Source organism: Panthera uncia, chromosome B4 (assembly GCF_023721935.1).
Source record: "Panthera uncia isolate 11264 chromosome B4, Puncia_PCG_1.0, whole genome shotgun sequence".
NCBI classification, from domain to species: Eukaryota; Metazoa; Chordata; class Mammalia; order Carnivora; family Felidae; genus Panthera; species Panthera uncia.
The window spans coordinates 116,523,435-116,542,066 of record NC_064809.1 but is presented as its reverse complement, the minus strand read 5'-3'; the positions used below and the strand labels follow the sequence as shown (position 1 = coordinate 116,542,066).

Here is an 18,632-nt window from a genome sequence, read left to right as displayed (position 1 = left end):
TTTTTTAACGTGGTATTATATTAGTTGGGAAATATTCTCTAAACATCAAAACCAAGATGATGTTTTCTGTTTAAAATGAATCCTAAAAATAAGAACAGGGGTGCCTGGGTGGCTCAGTCAGTTGGGCGTCCAACTTCGGATCGGGTCAGGATCTCAGTTTGTGGGTTCAGCCCCACATCGGGCTCTCTGTTGTCAGCACAGAGCCCGCTTGGAGCCTCTCTCTCCCTACCCCGCTCTCTTTTTCTCTCTCTAAAATAAACATTAAAAAAAAAATGAATAATCCTATCGTAAACACAACCAAGTACTTCCATGGCTCAAGAATACGTTTGCACAGAGACACTATAGAGTTCTACAGAAGACTTTTTTTTTTTTTTAATACAGAAGACTTTTTTAAGTGTGCTGATTTAAATGGAAAAGACTGCACTTCCAACAAAATCTTGACTAAAGTCATTTGAATATCTTTTCCAGAGGGGTTGGAGAAAAACAAGACAATGGATATGCTTTACTTTGAAAGTAAATTTCTCTTTATTATGGAGAAGTAAGTTGGCTTTCTTCAAATCCACAAAAACAGACATCTGAAGCAGTAAGATGCAGTTGGTCTTTTATTTAATGAATAAATATTTGACACTACTACGTGCCAGGCACTGACTTAAGACATAAGATTTTCAATTTCTCTAGAGCCCAGGCTAAGATTTTCAGTTAAACCTACATCTATTACATCTTTCTCATTCCCACCTGGGCAGTCCAGAAAAACACATCAGTTTTAAAAACTAAAGTTAAACAACACAACTTCGAAAGAAGCAGTACTTTTAAGTTATCAAAACTCAACAACTCTAAACTCCACAATGTCTTACAAAGTTACATCCAATCACTAGTTTCAACTACACTCTCATCATGATTTGAAATGTGAGAAGTAGGCAGTTCACACAAAGCAGCATATAAAAACTCACAGAAAAGCAATTCTGAAACAAAACATGAGTCTGCCAGAACCAATCTGAGATTTACCTAGATTTAGATATTCCAAATTGCAGTTACTGACATATCAGAATGCCAAGAAATAAGTATCTCCGGGTTCTGAAATCTCTCCTTTTCTCATGCAAAATTTACCAAAAAGGGAAAAAAATACAAAATCCAAGCCCTTAGAAACTAGAATTTCCAAACATCTGAGTGTTTATAACTGCTTAAAGATGTTAAGTGTTCATTTCAATTTAGAGTAACACTGCCCCGCCAAAAGACGGCCTGTTGCTGGACAAACAGTAACAAACAAGAAAAACAAAAACCGTTCAAAAAGCCCTCCATATGCAAAACCATAAAAAGGCGGGAATTTCATTATTTCAAATTTTGGTTAGAAATGAATATGTCACAAATTGCCCTCCAGGGAGCGCTCTGGGCCTCGGTTACCAGTCATTTCAGTTAATAAAGCGGGAAAACGTTCGAACGTAACCTACAGCAGTTTCAGGCTGACCCTCAAGGGCTTTCGAATCCGGCACAGAAGTCGCCGTCGAAATACCACTCTTGGCGGTCAAGGAACACCGAGGTACCCACGCGCACCAATCACCCCCGTCACAGAAGAGCAAACGCCAACTTCACACCTTCCAGACACACACCCGCGAGCCCCGCGACCCCAACTTCGCGACTCTCCCCTCCAGCGACCTCCCCTTCCAGAGCCTGCAAGCCCGCGGCGAAGGAGGCAAAGGAGCCGAACCCTGCGTCCGCAGACCAAAAGGCCAGCCTCCGGGTTGGGCGCGGGGGCAGCCCCGCCGCCGAGGAGGCCCGAGGGGGCGCCAAGGAGGGAGGGCGGCGAGCGCGCGCGGGCGGCGGAGGTGGGGGGAGGAGGGCGACAACCGCCAATCGCCCGCCTTTGTGGCCCCGGCCGGGCGTCCTTACCCTGCCGACGGCGGCCCGGCTGCGGCCTGCGACCGCGGCTCCGGAGCCGAGGACTGGGGTGGGCTCGCGCTCCTCGTCGCTGGAGAAGTCCGGAGGCCCTTTGCTGTTGGCGCCCGCGGCGAGCGGCGGCCGGTTGCGCGCCGTGAGGTGCTGCAGGTAGAGCTGCACGTATACGTCTTTGCGCTGCTCCCCGACCGGGAGCGTCACATTGTTGGCGACCAACTCACTCTTCAACTTCTCTTTCGTCAGGACCGAGGGGTCCTCCAGGAACTCCGGCATCTCCGCGACGAATCCCTTTCCCCGCAGCCTTCACACCCGCCGCTCACGCCGGCGCGCTCGCTCCTTGCCCGGGGGCGGGGGGGACCGCGCTGTCGCCTCTGAGCCTCACGGCTCCCGCCCGGGAGGAGCGCCGCAGAGCAAAGCAAAAACTCCCACACACAAAGCAAAGCAAAAGCCGGACACAAAAGCCCACCGAGACCAAGTGCGGACCAAGTGCGGCTAAGATAAGAGCCCCCACTAACCCCAGCCCACACACTACACAAGCGAGGAGAGAGCAGCTTGTTTCGCCCACGCCCCAAGAACGCGCGCCGCCATTGGCCCGCGGTGGGAGGAAGCCGAGCGGTGATTGGTGGGAGCCCTCGCGCGGGTTCCATTAGCCACGGCACGGTGCGAGAGGTGGTAGAAACGCAGTTTAAAAGCCGCTCGGGCGGGAGCCTTGGAGGCTTGGCCCGTTTCTGTTTCCCTTTTCTCCACCCTTCCCCTAAGACGCTGATAAGGGACAAGTAGTACTCTTCTGTGTGCGGTTTCCTTCCCCCGCCCTGCTTGAGAAGAACCTTTCCTCTCCAGGGTCGCTCGCCTTCGAAGGGGCCGAGTTTCACGCCAGCTGCGAGGACCAGGGGCTGGGCCTTTCTCAATCGTAGGACACTGATTTACAGAAGAATGACCGCAGCCTTTCCTTCCCCATACACTCGCCCTGAAGGGAAAGAAAAGGAGCGACGCGTGCTCTTCGGCACTCCTCTTCCTTGATCTGTTTTACCTGTGGGGATCAAAGGGGAGAGCAAGCAGTTAAATCCCTCTCTCTGCTTGCGAAGGCTTCTTTTGTTCCTGAAATCCAGGAAAAGCAAAAGCTAGACTCCTGGGCACTTTAAAATGCCCCCGAATTTGTGACAAAATTGTATCGTCAAATATTCTATTTGCTTCTTAGCCTACAGGTTGGGACGTTTATAAATTATTTAATTTTGAACAGATGGGGCACAACTGCATTTTTGTTGAGAGCATCTCTGGATTAGATCCTTATACCCATAAGTATCTTACCATAACTTAAACCTAATGTTAAATAATACAGCAAGACGAAGCGAAACATCTAGGAATACTTTAATGGGCAACTTAAGATAACGGAGATGGTGCATACCTAGATTTTAATCACAGAGGACCCTGGTGAGCTGTAATCAGGACGGGAATCCTAATCAAACCCATATTACTGATCCATATAAAAAGTCTCAGAAATTTCATGAAGTTAAAATGTCTTCCTGAAAGCAAATGCCACTGATGACAAATACTTGTTTCTTACGAATATAGATGTTCCAAGATGCTTTCTTCCAAGAAAGAAACTGACCTGAATCATTTCCCTAGAATTCTGACCTCCAGACTGCTTTATAAGCTGCTTAAAAAAAATTTTTAAATGTTTATCTGATTTCTGCATGGTTGTTTAAATTTGGGTAAGTTTTTAAAAAATGCCTTCACTAAAAATGTTACCTGTGAGTTAAGTCATTTTATTTTGCTCAAATTGAGGAGACATTGTTTAATGATGGATTCTTTAGCTAGGGGCAATTTTATATTTATTTTCTAAAACTCAGTTTTTACAGATATTTAAGCAATAGTAATAAGCTCAGTAATACAAATTAAAACATTTTAACTAGCAATTTATTTTGTACATTTTTAGGATGTTTTGTGAAAGTTATCTCATTTTTCTCCCCATGGCTTCCCTGGGCACATAAGCAATTGCATTTTTCTTCATAGGCGGAACTGAACTGAGAGGCAAAGGACCATGAGTTTGCACTGACTGGTAACCCCACAAATTAATTAATGCACGTGGGACAGTCCCAGTCTGCATAATCTCAGCAATGATGGGTCTATTCTACCCTAATTGAATTAGCGAATTATCCTGCTATATTGTTAACTTGCTAGGGGAAAAATTTGGCTCTGGCCTGACTGTACTAATAGTTTTTAAGAGGTAGGTTTTGCTGCTGTACCTGAAAAGGGTCAGAGTTACCAGGGCTATATAGGATGTGACCAGGGTGGGACATAGAAGAGTTCTGGGCTCTGACTGCTGCCGTGTGGTCTGAGGATACCTGAGCAGCTTGGTCCCTGAAATAGATCCTTAGAGAAGGAGGCATCACTGATCCCTGAAGATAATATTCTACCTAAATTTTTATGTGAGTAGAATACAATGCTGAAGTCACAGAACCACCTGAGAATGGGGCAATGGCTTTTTTCATAGGGTCCTTGCACCACATATTTTTCCATTTTCTACGCAGTTTAATCCTTGGAAACAATAATTTTTCCTGCTTTGCAACCACAAACCAAAAAAAAAACCCACAAAAAAATCACCTGTTGAGTCTGCAAGGTGTTTGTGTTTTCAAGTTGTTTTAAATAGACACAATACTATGCCTTACAGGCCAACATTAAAGAATGTAATTCTCAAAGAACTGCATTCTAGGGGGCATGTGACTCTGGATCTCAGGGCTGTAAATTCAAGCCCAGCGTTGGGTATAGAGATTAAGAAACAATCTTTAAACAAACAAACAAACAAAAAAACCCACTACATTCCAGATGCTTGAAATGAATATTCCTTGAGCAAAAACAATTTTCATTCCCTTTCATTAATTAACTCTTCTTTCTTATCTCTAGACACTATCAATTGGAGGTTACTTGCAGATTCTACAACCATGTCAGTAGACATGGTTGATATCGTAAGCTATCAGACATTGAGATTGCCTTTCTACATCACAAAGTCATGACTTGTCAAATTCAGACTTGGAATTGTCCTACACACATCAGGTATATCCCCAGAACTATTAATTTTTAGTGATGAAGGTAGCTTTTGCTTTTACTCTGCTGTAGGGCTCCTAAGTAGAAGTTATTTTTTTCTTCATACTCCATGTATCTTAAGACCAAGAGGACAGAGCCTGGGTGGCCTCTCTGTTCCCAATGACTACTTCAAAACTATTTCTCCTCTTTCCTCCTTCAAAAACATTTGAAGTTTATACACCTAAATCACCCTTTACCATCTTTATCATTTATCAACCTGACCACTCTCCCTCAGATATTATAGGCTGTTTTTCCTTGCTCTAGGTTTCTCCACCATCCCTGTCTATATTCTCTGTGAATTTAACATTTTTACAGGTGGACCATGCAACCAGCACTTGGCCTTTTATTTTTATTTATTTTAAGTTTATTTATTTATTTAAGTAATCTCTGTATCCAACATAGGGCTCAAACTCATGACCCCAAGCTCAAGAGTCACATGCTCTTCCAACTGAGCCAGCCAGGCACTCCTAGCACTTGGCCTTTCAGATCTTTGACCTCTTCATCTCCAACAATTTGTTCCTCTATTCTATTTCATCCATCCACTCCAAGTGGTAATATTCTGAACGGTGTCATCAATAACTCTTTTACCTTCTAACTGTCCATTTCAAGCATCCCAGTTGTCAATCACTAGCCTTTTCCCCTCAGCTCATTTAATATACTCTCACTGACCTATTAACACCCTCAATCCATTAAGCCCAACACTTAAAAAAAAAGTCTATTAATATGCTTCTGACATCATCAATACTTCCAACTCACCCAACGTAGAGTCCTTGATCAATCCTTGTAATCGCTCTTTTGCAAACATTTTCAACTCTCTTACCCCAATGTCTCTATCTTTCTCACTTGAAGGAACCTCAAAGTAGAAACCCAGTCTTGCTTGGACTAAGCCCTGCTGAAACAAACTTTTCCATTCCATTGCTTGCATCCAAGTTAGCAAAGATTGCTATAGAAAAATCATACGAAAGGACTGACTGCTTTTAATTTATGACCTCATACCTCACGGGAGCACTTCAACTGGCTGGCAAAACTATTCATTCTCTGGATGAATCATTCATACTTTGACTTCTCTACTCACATCTCTCATATCCTTTCCCCCACCTGTCCTCATTTTCAGCCAGAGAACTTGCATCATATTTGAGAGACTAGAAACCATCTACAGGGAATGTCTCAACTTCAGAAGGTCACATCTGTACCCATTTGCTCTTGCATTTTTCTTGTTTCTTTTTTTTAATTTTCTTTTTTTATTTTTTAAAATTTACATACAAATTAGCTTATAGTGAAACAATGATTTCAGGAGTAGGTTCCTTAATGCCCCTTACCCATTTAGCCCATCCCCCCTCCCACAACCCCTCCAAGCAACCCTCAGTTTGTTCTCTATATATATGAGTCTCTTCTGTTTTGTCCCCTCCCTGTTTTTATATTATTTTTGTTTCCCTTCCCTTATGTTCATCTGTTTTGTCTCTTAAAGTCCTCATATGAGTGAAGTCATATGATTTTTGTCTTTCTCTGACTGACTAATTCCACTTAGCATAAAACCCTCCAGTTCCATCCACATAGTTGTAAATGGCAAGATTTCATTCTTTTTGATTGCGAGTAATACTCCATTGTATATATATACCACATCTTTATCCATTCATCCATCGATGGACATCTGGGCTCTTTCCATACTTTGGCTATTGTTCATAGTGCTGCTATAAACATGGGGGTGCATGTGTCCCTTCGAAACAGCACACCTGCATCCCATGGATAAATGCCTAGTAGTGCAATTGCTGGGTTGTAGGGTAGTTCTATTTTTAGTTTCTTGAGGAACCTCCATACTGTTTTCCAGAGTGGCTGCACCAGCTTGTATTGCCACCAACAATGCAAAAGAGATCCTCTTTCTCCACATCCTCGCCAAAATCTGTTGTTGCCTGCGTTGTTAATGTTAGCCATTCTGACAGGTGTAAGGTGGTATCTCCTTGTGGTTTTGATTTGTATTTCCCTGATGATGAGTGATGTTGAGCATTTTTTCATGTGTCGGTTGGCCATCTGGATGTCTTCCTTGGAGAAGTGTCTATTCATGTCTTTTGCCCATTTCTTCACTGGATTATTTGTTTTTTGGGTGTTGAGTTTGAGAAGTTCTGTATAGATTTTGAATGCTAACCCTTTATCTGTTATGTCATTTGCAAATATCTTCTCCCATTATGTCAGTTGCCTTCTAGTTTTGCTGATTGTTTCCTTTGCTGTGCAGAAGCTTTTTATTTTGATGAGGTCCCAGTAGTTCATTTTTGCTTTTGTTTCCCTTGCCTCCGGAGATGTGTTGAGTAAGAAGTTGCTGTGGCCAAGATCAAAGAGGTTTTTGCCTGCTTTCTCCTCAATGATTTTGATGGCTTCCTGTCTTACATTTAGGTCTTTCATCCATTTTGAGTTTACTTTTGTGTATGGTGTAAGAAAGTGGTCCAGGTTCATTCTTCTGCATGTTGCTGTCCAGTTTTCCCAGCACCATTTGTTGAAGAGACTGTCTTCATTCCATTGGATATTCTTTCCTGCTTTGTCAAAGATTAGTTGGCCATACGTTTGTGGGTCCATTTCTGGGTTCTCTATTCTGTTCTATTGATCTGAGTGTCTGTTCTTGTGCCAGTACCATACTGTCTTGATGATTACAGCTTTGTAGTATAGCTTGAGGTCTGGGATTGTGATGCCTCCTGCTTTGGTTTTCTTTTTCAAGATTGCTTTGGCTATTCGGGGTCTTTGTGGTTCCATGCAAATGAATTTTTCTTGTTTCAATGGAAGAAAGAACTATCAGAGAGAACTCTGTCACTTGTACCCTGGATCTCATCCTTCTCTCCTGCTCAAGGACTTGATTTGTTGAGTCATTATCTGTGAAATTTCTTACTTTTTTTTTTTTTTAATTTTAAATAGGCTCCATGACCAACATGGGGCTTGAACTCACAACTCTGAGATCAAGAGTCACATGCTGTACCGCCCTGTGAAATTTCTTAATTGGGAAAAAAAAAAAAAAAAAAAAGACTTGGCATTTTATTTTGTTTTATTCATACAATATAAAAATTTTTTATATTTTCTGTTGAAATTGGTATTAGGTTTTATTTATTTATTTATTTATTTATTTATTTATTTATCTTGGTATAGATTACAAAAAATCTTTAAAATTATAGCATTGATACCCAAAACCTACAGAAACAGGAAATATATTCCTATGTGAAGCCACAGCTTAAAAAATAAATCAATGGAATTACTTTGTCAGAAAACTGTTCTGAAACTTATGATTTTTTCATAAATCACTTGCATAACTAACTGCCTTCATTTCCCATTTTGAACTTCTTAATGTTATTAACATAGAGCTGACTTTTTTGTTCTTCAAAAAAGTTGTTTTTTGAATTCATAACTCAAATTCAAATTTTGAATTCAAAAACTCGTTTTGCTTGGTTCTGAATTTAAAAGTGTCACCTCAAACAAAGCAGATGACAAACATTATTGACTTTTTTTTAATACTAGGAGAGGATGGGGTGCCTGGGTGGCTCAGTCAGTTGAATGTCTGACTTTGGTTCAGGTCACAATCTCATGGTTTGTGAGTTTGAGCCCCGCATCGGGCTCTGTGCTGACAGCTCAGAGCCTGGAGCCTGCTTTGGATCCTGTGTCTCCCTCTCTCTCTGTGCCTCTCTGCTCATGCTCTGTCTCTCTCTCTCTCTCAAAAGTAAAAATAAAAACATTAAAAAAATATATAAGAAGATGTTCACAATACCACATTAAGTAGAAAATAAGTAGAAAAAAGTAGAGAACCATATCAGAGTAAGATCTCAGTTCTATAAAAACTGAAGTGTGTAGGGATATGTGTATATTTAAAAATATACACATAGAAAAAAACCTAAATGAACATAGACCAAAAAAAATTTTTTTAATATTTATTTTTGAGAGAGAGAGAGCGAGCATGGGGGAGGGACAAAGAGACGGAGAGACACAGAATCTGAAGCAGGCTCCAGGCTCTGAGCTGTCAGCACAGAACCTGATGCAGGGCTTGAACTTGCAGACTGTGAGATCATGACCTGAGCTGAAGTCAGACACTTAATCAACTGAGCCACCCAGGCACCCCTAGACCAAAATTGTTTTTAATGTTTATTTATTTTTGAGAGAGAGAGATAGAGCACATGCACAGGGGAGGGGCAGAGAGACAAAGAATCCCAAGCAGGCTCTGCGCTGTCAGTGCAGCGCCCAATGCAGGGTGTGAACTCACCAGCCACAAGATCATGACCTGAGCCAAAACCAAGAGTCAGATGTGTAACCGATTGAGCCACCTGAGCTGAAACCAAGAGTTAGATGCTTAACTGACCAAGCCACCCAGGCGCCCCTGGACCAAAATGTTTGTGGTAATTTCATCTAGGTGTTGGGGCACAAATGATTTTTATTTTCTTTCTTATTTTTTCTGTGTTTCTCAAGATTTCCACAATGAACACATGATTTTTATAAACATAACTACTTTTCTTTTTGAATTAGTTTGAGAAATTGGAAAATCCCTTGGCTTATCAGAATTCAGAGTCTTTCAGTTTTGTATTTCCAAAGGCTCCATTTTATCAGTTCATCTAGGGTACATGAGTCTTAGGAAACTGATTAAAAACAGTCTCGGGGTGCCTGGGTGGCTCAGTCGGTTGAGCATCAGACTCTTGATTTCAGCTCAGGTCATGGTCTCAGGGTCATGAGATCAAGCCTTGTGTCAGGCTCCATGCTGACGGTGGAGCCTGCTTGAGATTCTCACCCTGACCCCCTCTGCTACTTTTCCCTGCTCACATTCTCTCTAGGAAAAAAAAAAAAAATCTCAAAAGAGAAACCTAATTTATTAAACAGGTGAAATAAATGCTCGGAGCATTCTATGCCAGTGGATAAATTCATTTGGAAGGATAAATGACTGGAACATTTCTAGTGAAACAGAACAAAATCACAGGTCTATTAAGTGGGAATTCAAATATGGATCTGTATTTCAGAGCCTCTTTCTTGACATCATTCCTATATAATGGTTGTAGAAGTTAAAATGAAGTGTTCAACTACATGGTCAACTAATCTTTGACAAAGCAGGGAAGACTTCCAATGGAAAAAAAAGACAGTCTCTTCAACAAATGGTGTTGGGAAAACTGGACACAACATGCAGAAGATTGCAACTGGACTACTTTCTTATACCATACACAAAAATAAATGTAAAATGGATTAAAGACCTAAATGTGAGAAAGGAAACCATCAAAATCCTAGAGGAGAACACAGGCAGCGACCTCTTTTACCTTGGCAGGAGCAGTTTCTTACTAGACATGTTGCTGCAGGCAAGGGAAACAAAAGCAAACATGAACTACAGGGACTTCATCAAGATAAAGAGCTTCTGCCAAAAAAAAAAAAAGAAAGAAAAAAAAATCTGCACACTGAAGGAAATAATCAACAAAACTAAAAGGTAGCCTACAGAATGGGAGAAGATATTTGCAAATGACATATCTGATAAAGGATTAGTATCCAAAATCTACAAAGAACTTCTCAAATTCAACACTCAAAAAACAACCCAGTTAAGAAATGGGCAGAAGACACAAACACTTTTCCAAAGAAGACATCCAGATGGCTAACGGACACATAAAAGATGCTCAACATCACTCATCATCAAGGAAATACAGATCAAAATCACAATGAGATACCACCTCACACCTGTCAGAATTGCTAAAATTAACACAAGAAACAACAGGTGTTGGCGAGGATGCAGAGAAAGGGAAACCCTCTTGCACTGTTGGTGGGAATGCAAACTGGTGCAGCCACTCTGGAAAACAGTATGGAAGTTCCTCAAAAAACTAAAAATAGAACTACCTTATGATCCAGCAATTGTACTCTTCGCTCTATACCCAAAGGATATAAAAATACAGATTTGAAGGTGTATGTGTACCCTGATATTTATAGCAGCATTGTCAACAATAGCCAAACTATGGAGAGAGCCCAAATATCGGTGGTGTATATACAAAGAGGTGGTTTATATATTTACAATGGAATATTACTCGGTGATCAAAAAGAATGAAATCTTGCCATTGGCAATGATGTGGGTGGAGCTAGAATATATTATGCTAAGCAAAATAAGAGAAAGACAAATACCATATGATGTCACTCATATGTGGAATTTAAGAAACAAAACAGATGAGTATATGGGAAGGAGGGGGAAAAGAGAAGAAAGCTAAACAAACCGCAAGAGACTATTAATGATAGAGAACAAACTGAGGGTTGATGGAGGGAGGTGGGTGGGGGATGGGCTAGATGGGTGATGGGTATTAAGGAGGGTACTTCTTGTGGTGAGCACTGGGTGTCATAAGTGATGAATAACTAAATTCTACTCCTGAAACCAATATTGCACTGTATGTTAACTAACTAAAATTTAAATTAAAAAAATAAAGTGTTGGATTTTAAGTTGTTTCAAGGTTATAGCAAGTTAGCAAATGGGCTATTCTAAGAAAGTACAGACGTCCAAACTTGGAAAGTAGCTGGAACCTGTGAAGTGACTGCTTTAGAGCTGTAGCAGTATAAATAATGACGTGTATGTACTGCTTTACAACATTTTTCTGTATTTTATCTCATTTGATTATTTTTAAAATATTTTTGAGTATAGGTGACACACAGTGTTACATTAGTTTCAGGCGTACAACACAGTGACTCAACTTCTCTTATACCTTATGCTATGCTCACCACAAATGTAGCTACCATCTGTCACCATACAATGCTGTTGTAATATCGCTGACCATATTTCCTATGCTGTGCTTGATTTGATTCTCTTAACAACTCTGTGAGGTAAGTGGGACCTCCATTCTGGCCTTGCTGTATAGGCCAGTGGTTCTTAAACTTTAGCTGGGATCAGAAGGCCTGGAAGGCCTGGTTAACACTGCTGGTTAAATGCTAGGCCCTGTCCCCGGATTTTTCTGAATCTGTAGGTATGGGGTGGGGCCAGAATATTTGCATTTCTAACTTATTCATAGGAAACTGTCTGGAAATAACAGCTCTAAGCCACCTTTTTGGTTTTTTTTTCACTCTTTGTAAAGCCAGAGCTGGTCACAGTCTTGAATAATAGCTTTGCATTGCCCTCAGAATAAAATCTTAATTAGAAGGTTCTGAGTGATCTGACTCCTGTTTACCTCTATAGCTTTCTGTCTCTTTCTCTCCAGCCATACTAGAGAACTAGCAGTTCTCCAAAGAAGCTGTATCAGTTTGCTAGGGCTGCCATAACAAAATGATTAGCAGGTAACATTACACATTCACCTTTCAAGAGTATGATTTTGTACAAATAAGATAACATGCTTGATCCAAGCTAAGATCAAGCAAGTATTGTTACAGATATATGATATGTATGCAAAGGTTGCTGGGGGAGAGGGAACATAACTTCTATTATGGACTGAATTGTATACCCTCAAAATTCATATGTTGAAGCCCTAACCCTCAGTACCTCAAAATGTGACGATATTTGGAGACAAGGACTGTTAACAGGTAATTAAGTTAAAACGAGGCCATTAGAGCAGGCCCTAATCCAAACTGACTAGTTTACTTATAAAAGAAAACTTGAACACATAGACATCATCAGAGGTGTGCACATGCAGAGGTATGATCATTGAGGACACAGTGAGAAGGTGGCCATCTATAAGCCAAGAACAGGTCTCAGAAGAAAACAGCCCTGCTGTCACTTCGATCTTGAACTCCTAAGCAGTCCTAGCAAACTCATATAAACCTCAGGTTGAAAAAACCAGATCTGAGGGACATTATGGACAGTGCTCAACTTATAGAAGGCATTCAAATATGTCTACTGGATAAATGTCTTAAAGTCACATAGGAAAATTTTATTTTTCAAGATCCTCCTTTATGAGGCTTTCTTGAGCTACTAACCAAGGCAGAGTTAATGTCCCTATTTTAGCATCTCCATACTACTCTGTTCTTATTTTCAGGGTACTTAGCCCAATATATTATAGTATTTAGGTACTTTACTCAGTGTATCCTTTTCCTCAGTGCTGAGCACAGTATTAGGCTCATCATAGTTGGTGGGCCATATCTGTTGAAATGGATGGTCTAATCTTAATCCATCCAAATAGGAGAAAGAACAAACTACACAAAGTGAAAATATAATGTCCAGCTACACTGGCTACATTAGGTTAAATCATAAGAAATTAGTATTTGATGTTTTCAAAACACTGAACAGAAAAACTCCGGGTCTTTTATGGAACATAGCCAATAAAAATCTAAAAATATTTCTCATCTTGCTATTCATTTTTTTTGTACAACAAATGTTTGACATATGCCTGTAAGGCACTATTCCGTACTAAGAGTGCTGGAACTTACAAAGGTGAGTAAGTAAGCTTTGCTCCTTATTAAAAAGATTAATAGTTGAAAGTTGAATGTCTGACTTTTGTCCCCACTCACCTGAATTAGTGAAAATATAAAGGGGGCATCAATACGTCACTTAAGTCCAATGGTTTCTAGCACATTCTCTGGACATTTTTTTCCACCTTCATTATAAAACATTTAGTAAAGACAAGGATATGCAGCCAGTCTTGTCTGGAAACTTTGGTGACCCTTGGCAGGTCCCTATTCCTGCGTGTGCCAGTTTGTAATAGTAGGATACTAATCACACGTCGTAAGATTGTTTATTGGCACACAGGCTAAGACATATAAACTGCCATGATATTCAAAGTTAGAAAATTTTACTCTATTGTACTTGCTTTCGAAAGGCAAAGGGTCTAATACCGTTTTGGGAAAAATGGCTTGTTCATTTCTTGTGAAGGCCGTTGGGCTGATACACCCACTAATGCACAGTAGTAATGGTCCATACATACATTTCTATGTATCATGCACATTAAATGACAGAAAACTCATTTTACGAAGCAGAACAGTACAAAGCCACTAGCCTTAAGGCTCTATAATATAAAGACAGATTTGTCTTTTCGCAGACTAAGGATTACTAGGTTAACATTTGAAGGAGGAAGATTTAATCTTAAAATTAAAGGCATTTTTAAAAAATGGCGGGAATAATCCTAGGTCTCTAGAGGTTAGTGGCTTAAAAGAATAAAAGCCTCATGACCCCGACGTGATTCGAACACGCAGCCTTCTGATCTGGAGTCAGACGCGCTACCGTTGCGCCACGAGGTCCTGCTGGGCTGTGGCTCGCGCAGTTTCTTAGGACTCAAGTATCATGGCGCTTCTCCCGGACGCATTTTTTTTCTTCACGTCTCTCCTTGCCCCTCCATCCAGTACAGATTGGAACTGGAGACTAATCCTTTTGGCACCCAAATTTTACTGACCGCTAATCCTCTACCTAACTTGGGAAGGAACCAAAGGAAGCGGGAGAACGGAGTTTCCCTTTCAGTCGAGTCCCCAGGGTCAAGGGAAACTGTTCCTTCCTCTTCTATAGCAAGCAATTTCCGTTCTTACCCGCCCCTTTAGGCGCGGAACTCCGCCTTCCCTCTCCCCTCCCCCCCGGGTTGCGCGCGCGGAGTTCGTGACCTCCAGTTGGAATTTGTCGGGCGTTTCTGCGCAAGCGCACGTCTTTGCCAGCTAGCCCCTGGTAGCTAGCGCCAGTTGTATAAAGCATTGCTCTCAGGGTATGGTTTTATTTCACCGTGAGTGTTAAGCTTAAAAGCACCATTTTTAAAAGATGCGCTTACAGAGGATATTATGTATTGTATATGTCAGCAGGTTTGCACCTCACAGTTGAGCAGTTGGATTAATAAAATTTGCCGGTCTCCCCGTCGGGGAATTGAACCCCGGTCTCCCGCGTGACAGGCGGGGATACTAACCACTATACTAACGAGGAGCTGTCGCTTTTGTTCTTCCCAAATATCCCTTCAAAAGTGGAAAAGATTCCCTCCCTAGGCTACTTTCCTTTCCGCTTGCCACCCGGAAGTGTGACAATCCGGACACCTGGACCTCTGCCTGCTCTATATCCCCTTTGGGCACCTTGGACTCTTCGTCCGTGGAAAGAGTAAATTATTTAGAATAAGTGAAACAAAATGCGCTTCCAGTTTTAGTGGTGGTGAATTGTTGAAAATAATTTTCCGGAGCTCTTTATACTTTCCAGATGACTTAGGTTTCTTGTTAGAGTTTTTTATTTAATAGTGACCAAGAGGATGTGAGTTGAAGCAGAACTTTACCTTCACTTACTTGTATTTTCATTCTGAAGTCGAAGTTCAAGGATATCATATGGTTGCCAGATGTCCAGGGCTGCCAGGGTTGTCCCACAGTACAGTGCCTCCTCAAACAATTTGTAAGCTTTTGTTACACCAGAGGGCTCATGCATTGGACCAGCTGAGGCCAGATGAAATCCTGTTAGCTGATTTTTTTTTTCTGTATTTCGGTCTCTTTCCTGAGGCGTCTACAGTTTACTCGAAAATGACAAACACGTAAGTGGTAGAATAATAATACATTTAAGTAATTCAAAACAAGGATGTGCCATTAATTAAACATAGGGTTAGGAAGGTGTGCTAATTTGTACCGTCTTTAGCTTTTTCATAAACAGGATCAAACCTGTTCTGAGGAGGACCTTACACATAAACTTTTGACATTATCTTTAATGCAAATTCACAGAGTCGCAGACATGACTGAAAGTTTTCATTGCAGAACTTAAGCTTACATGTCTTAAGGAATCCATTCCTTGTAGTGTACTATGAATTACTACTATTTTTTTTCTTTCTTTTTTTTTTTTTTTTTTTTTTTTTGGTCATAGGTTACAGGGTGCTTTCCATCTGATGAAAGGGATTATTTAATCCAGACTTTTGAAAAATAGCAATTTCTGAGGCCTGTTTTGGCATATTTTTTCCACTTTTAAATACACCAAAGGCCTCAAAAAACTTCCACGGTCTGTGGCCTCCTCCTACTTCTGATTTTCAAATAACTTTTGTGAAGTCCAAAGGGCACTGTGATAACTATGCTGACGTCTTTTTCCTTGTAAGATTGAAAGGATTTGTCCCAGGTCTCTCAGTTGGCAAAACCGCCTGTCTTCACCCCTCCCCCACCTGGTAGGAGAAGAGGCTTAATTCTGTCCCTTCAGAAGAGACATCATCCTCTCCACCTAAGCTGTGATAAACCTATGCCAGTGTTCACACATTGTGTTCTTACCTTTTTTTTTCCTCCCTAGGGAAATGAAGAAGCAGCCTGAGTCAGCAGAGATCATGGAGCAGGAAACTCAGCACCTGCTGTCCATTTCCCTAAAATGGAAAGGAAGAGAGGATAATTAACTTGAACAGGGTAAGGGAGCTCAGAGATTCCTCACTGTCAGCACTGGTGAAAGTAAAGGTTAAAATCTGACTGGCAGTAGAGAGCATAGAACTCTCAGGAGGTGAATAGTATGATGACAATCGATGTTACTGAACGTTTCAAATCTTGATCCACCTAAATAACTGGTTGTCTAGCTTATCACAGCTTGTAGAACCATTCGTATTCATCTCTTCAACAGTTCTGTGAGGTCAATAAGGCAGGTGTTTTATCCCTATTTTACAGGTGGATAAAGAGAATTTTGTAGAGTCACACAGATAGGAAGTGGTAATAGGCTAGGAATCACCCAAGCCTTGACAGCAAATCTTGTGCAAAACCCATCCTGCTGTATAGTTCCACATAGTTGTATGTTAATAAATAAGTGTTATGGAGAGAAAATCTTACCACTAGTGTCAGTATATGTGTCATGCTTGTTCCTGTATTAATATTCACTAATCTCTAATTGCTTAGGCACTGCGGTTACTCATTTACTATTGAACCTAAAATGTGCCAGACATTGTTTTAGACATATGGGCAGGTTTTAATGGATAAATGTTGTTCTTGGGGAGCTTATATCCTAATAGAAGGAAGACAATAAACAATGAATGTAATAAATGAATATGCTAGATGGTGACAAGAGTGTAAATAGAAAAAAAATAGCATTATAAGGGGGTCTAGAGAGGGGCAAATTAAATACAATGGTCAAACAGGCCTCCTTTTAATAAGGTAGCATTTGAACAGACTTGAAGTAAGGGGTGTAGTCATATAGCTAGCTACAATGATTGTAGGACCTGAAAGGTTGTTGTAAAGACTTTGGCTTTTATTCTGGGGAGAAATGAGCTGCTGTCGGGTTTTGAACAGAGAAGTGACCTGTTCTGATTTATGTTTTAAAGAGTTTTTGCCTACTGGGTTGAGAATAGACTGTAGGGGGCTAAGAGCAGAAGCAGGGAGACCAATGAGGTCTATTGCAATAACCAATGTGGGAGGTGAGGTAGTTGAAGCCAGTGTGGGAGTCGTGGAGAATGGGACAGGTGCTGATAGATTTTGAAAGTGGAGCCTGTAGAACTTCCTGACACCATGAATTTGAGGTGTAAGAGTAAAAGATGAATCAAAGACGTTTCTAAACTTTTGGCTTGAGCAATTGGAAGAACAGAGTTGCCATCAACTGAAGTGGAGAATAGTGCACAATTTCAGAGGGCACCATATTCATAGTCCACGTGAAGGAAGCAAGAATTCCTGGCCCTTTTAAGGCTCTTCTAGGTAGACCAAGAATCAACTTGACATGAGACATATTAATAGGAAAAAATAAAATTTAATAGCACACACAGGGAGTCCATACAGACGCGGAAATTCCAAAGACAGACAAAATGAGGTATATGTGTCATTATGAACTGAGGTGAAGGGGGTAAGGGTCTTGGACTTCAAAGAGAAGGGATGCATTCTTCAGGAAGCATGAAAAACAGTAAATATTTGGAAAAAGAGAAAACATTTGGTAAACAAATGTTCGCTGGGCCACTCAGAAACAATGGGACAAAGAGAAGACTTAAACAGGCCTTCCTGGTTTCCTCCCTGTCTACCATATTGTAATGTAGTTACATATATCTCAATTCTTTTAGGCAGTTATAGGGTAGCTAAAGAGTCTTTTCTGAAACAGCTATGTTTGTATTGCTTTTTTTTTAAATTTTTAAAAAAATGTTTATTTATTTTTGAGCTTCCATCACAGAGCCCGAGAGGGGACTCAAACCCACAAACCATGAGATCATGACCTGAGCTGAAATCGGATGCTTAACTGACTGAGTCACCCAGGTGCCTCTGGATTGCTTTTTTTTAACTCAAAATAATCTGAATGCCAAAGTGGCCCATTTCGGGACAGCCTGCTCTTGGCCCCTAACAAGGGCACCCTGAGGAGGAGGCAGGGCACCATTCACACAGATGTTCTGTGGATGGCACTCCTTGGAAGTGTGCAATATGTCAGCTCTGCACATGGAGCAGTATTTTTAGGGATAATAAGTATTTCAGTTTGGGCTGTGTTAAGGGTGAGACATTGAGTAGGTAGTTGAACATAATGGTTGAATACTCATTGTAGAGGTCATTGTGCTGGGTGCTGGAGGTGCTATGATGAACAAAGACCCTGAACTCAAGGAACTTTTATTTGAGGGGAGGAGACATATCTTTAATCAAAGAATAATTAAACAACAACAAAAAAGTGAAATTACAATTGTGACAGTTACTAAGAAGAAGATGCAGAAGGAAGAGATTTCTTGGTAGATGGTACTGCAAAGGTTATAGGAACTGAAGAAATGTGGTGAGTAGAGGGGTTGAAAGAAGTTGGAAGTGGCTAGAGATCGTGAGGAGGTTCATAGGAGAGATGAGGTTGAAAGGCCAATGGGAGTAGGGTGGGTGATACAGGATCTCTC

The 18,632-nt window shown here is 40.9% G+C and overlaps 1 protein-coding gene and 2 non-coding genes across 8 annotated transcripts in view; all 3 read right to left on the bottom strand.

Moving 5' to 3' along the window:
• TMPO (thymopoietin) overlaps positions 1–2,448 on the bottom strand; it is a 43,582-nt gene extending 41,134 nt beyond the window's left edge. For 3 of the 6 annotated variants that reach the window (XM_049626121.1, XM_049626122.1, XM_049626123.1), the window contains exon 1: positions 1,888–2,433. In XM_049626121.1, coding sequence (XP_049482078.1) covers positions 1,888–2,166 — 279 coding nt within the window. In that variant the 5' untranslated portion in view covers positions 2,167–2,433. Of the gene's footprint in view, positions 1–1,887 lie in introns of all 6 variants that reach the window. The other 3 variants (XM_049626124.1, XM_049626125.1, XM_049626120.1) reach the window with 2 other exon arrangements.
• Positions 2,449–14,043: 11,595 nt separating this feature from the next.
• Positions 14,044–14,115, bottom strand: TRNAW-CCA (transfer RNA tryptophan (anticodon CCA)). Its single transcript has one exon. It is a non-coding gene; the product is annotated as a tRNA-Trp (tRNA).
• Positions 14,116–14,707: 592 nt separating this feature from the next.
• TRNAD-GUC (transfer RNA aspartic acid (anticodon GUC)) lies at positions 14,708–14,779 on the bottom strand. Its single transcript has one exon. It is a non-coding gene; the product is annotated as a tRNA-Asp (tRNA).
• Between the last annotated feature and the right edge of the window lie 3,853 nt (positions 14,780–18,632).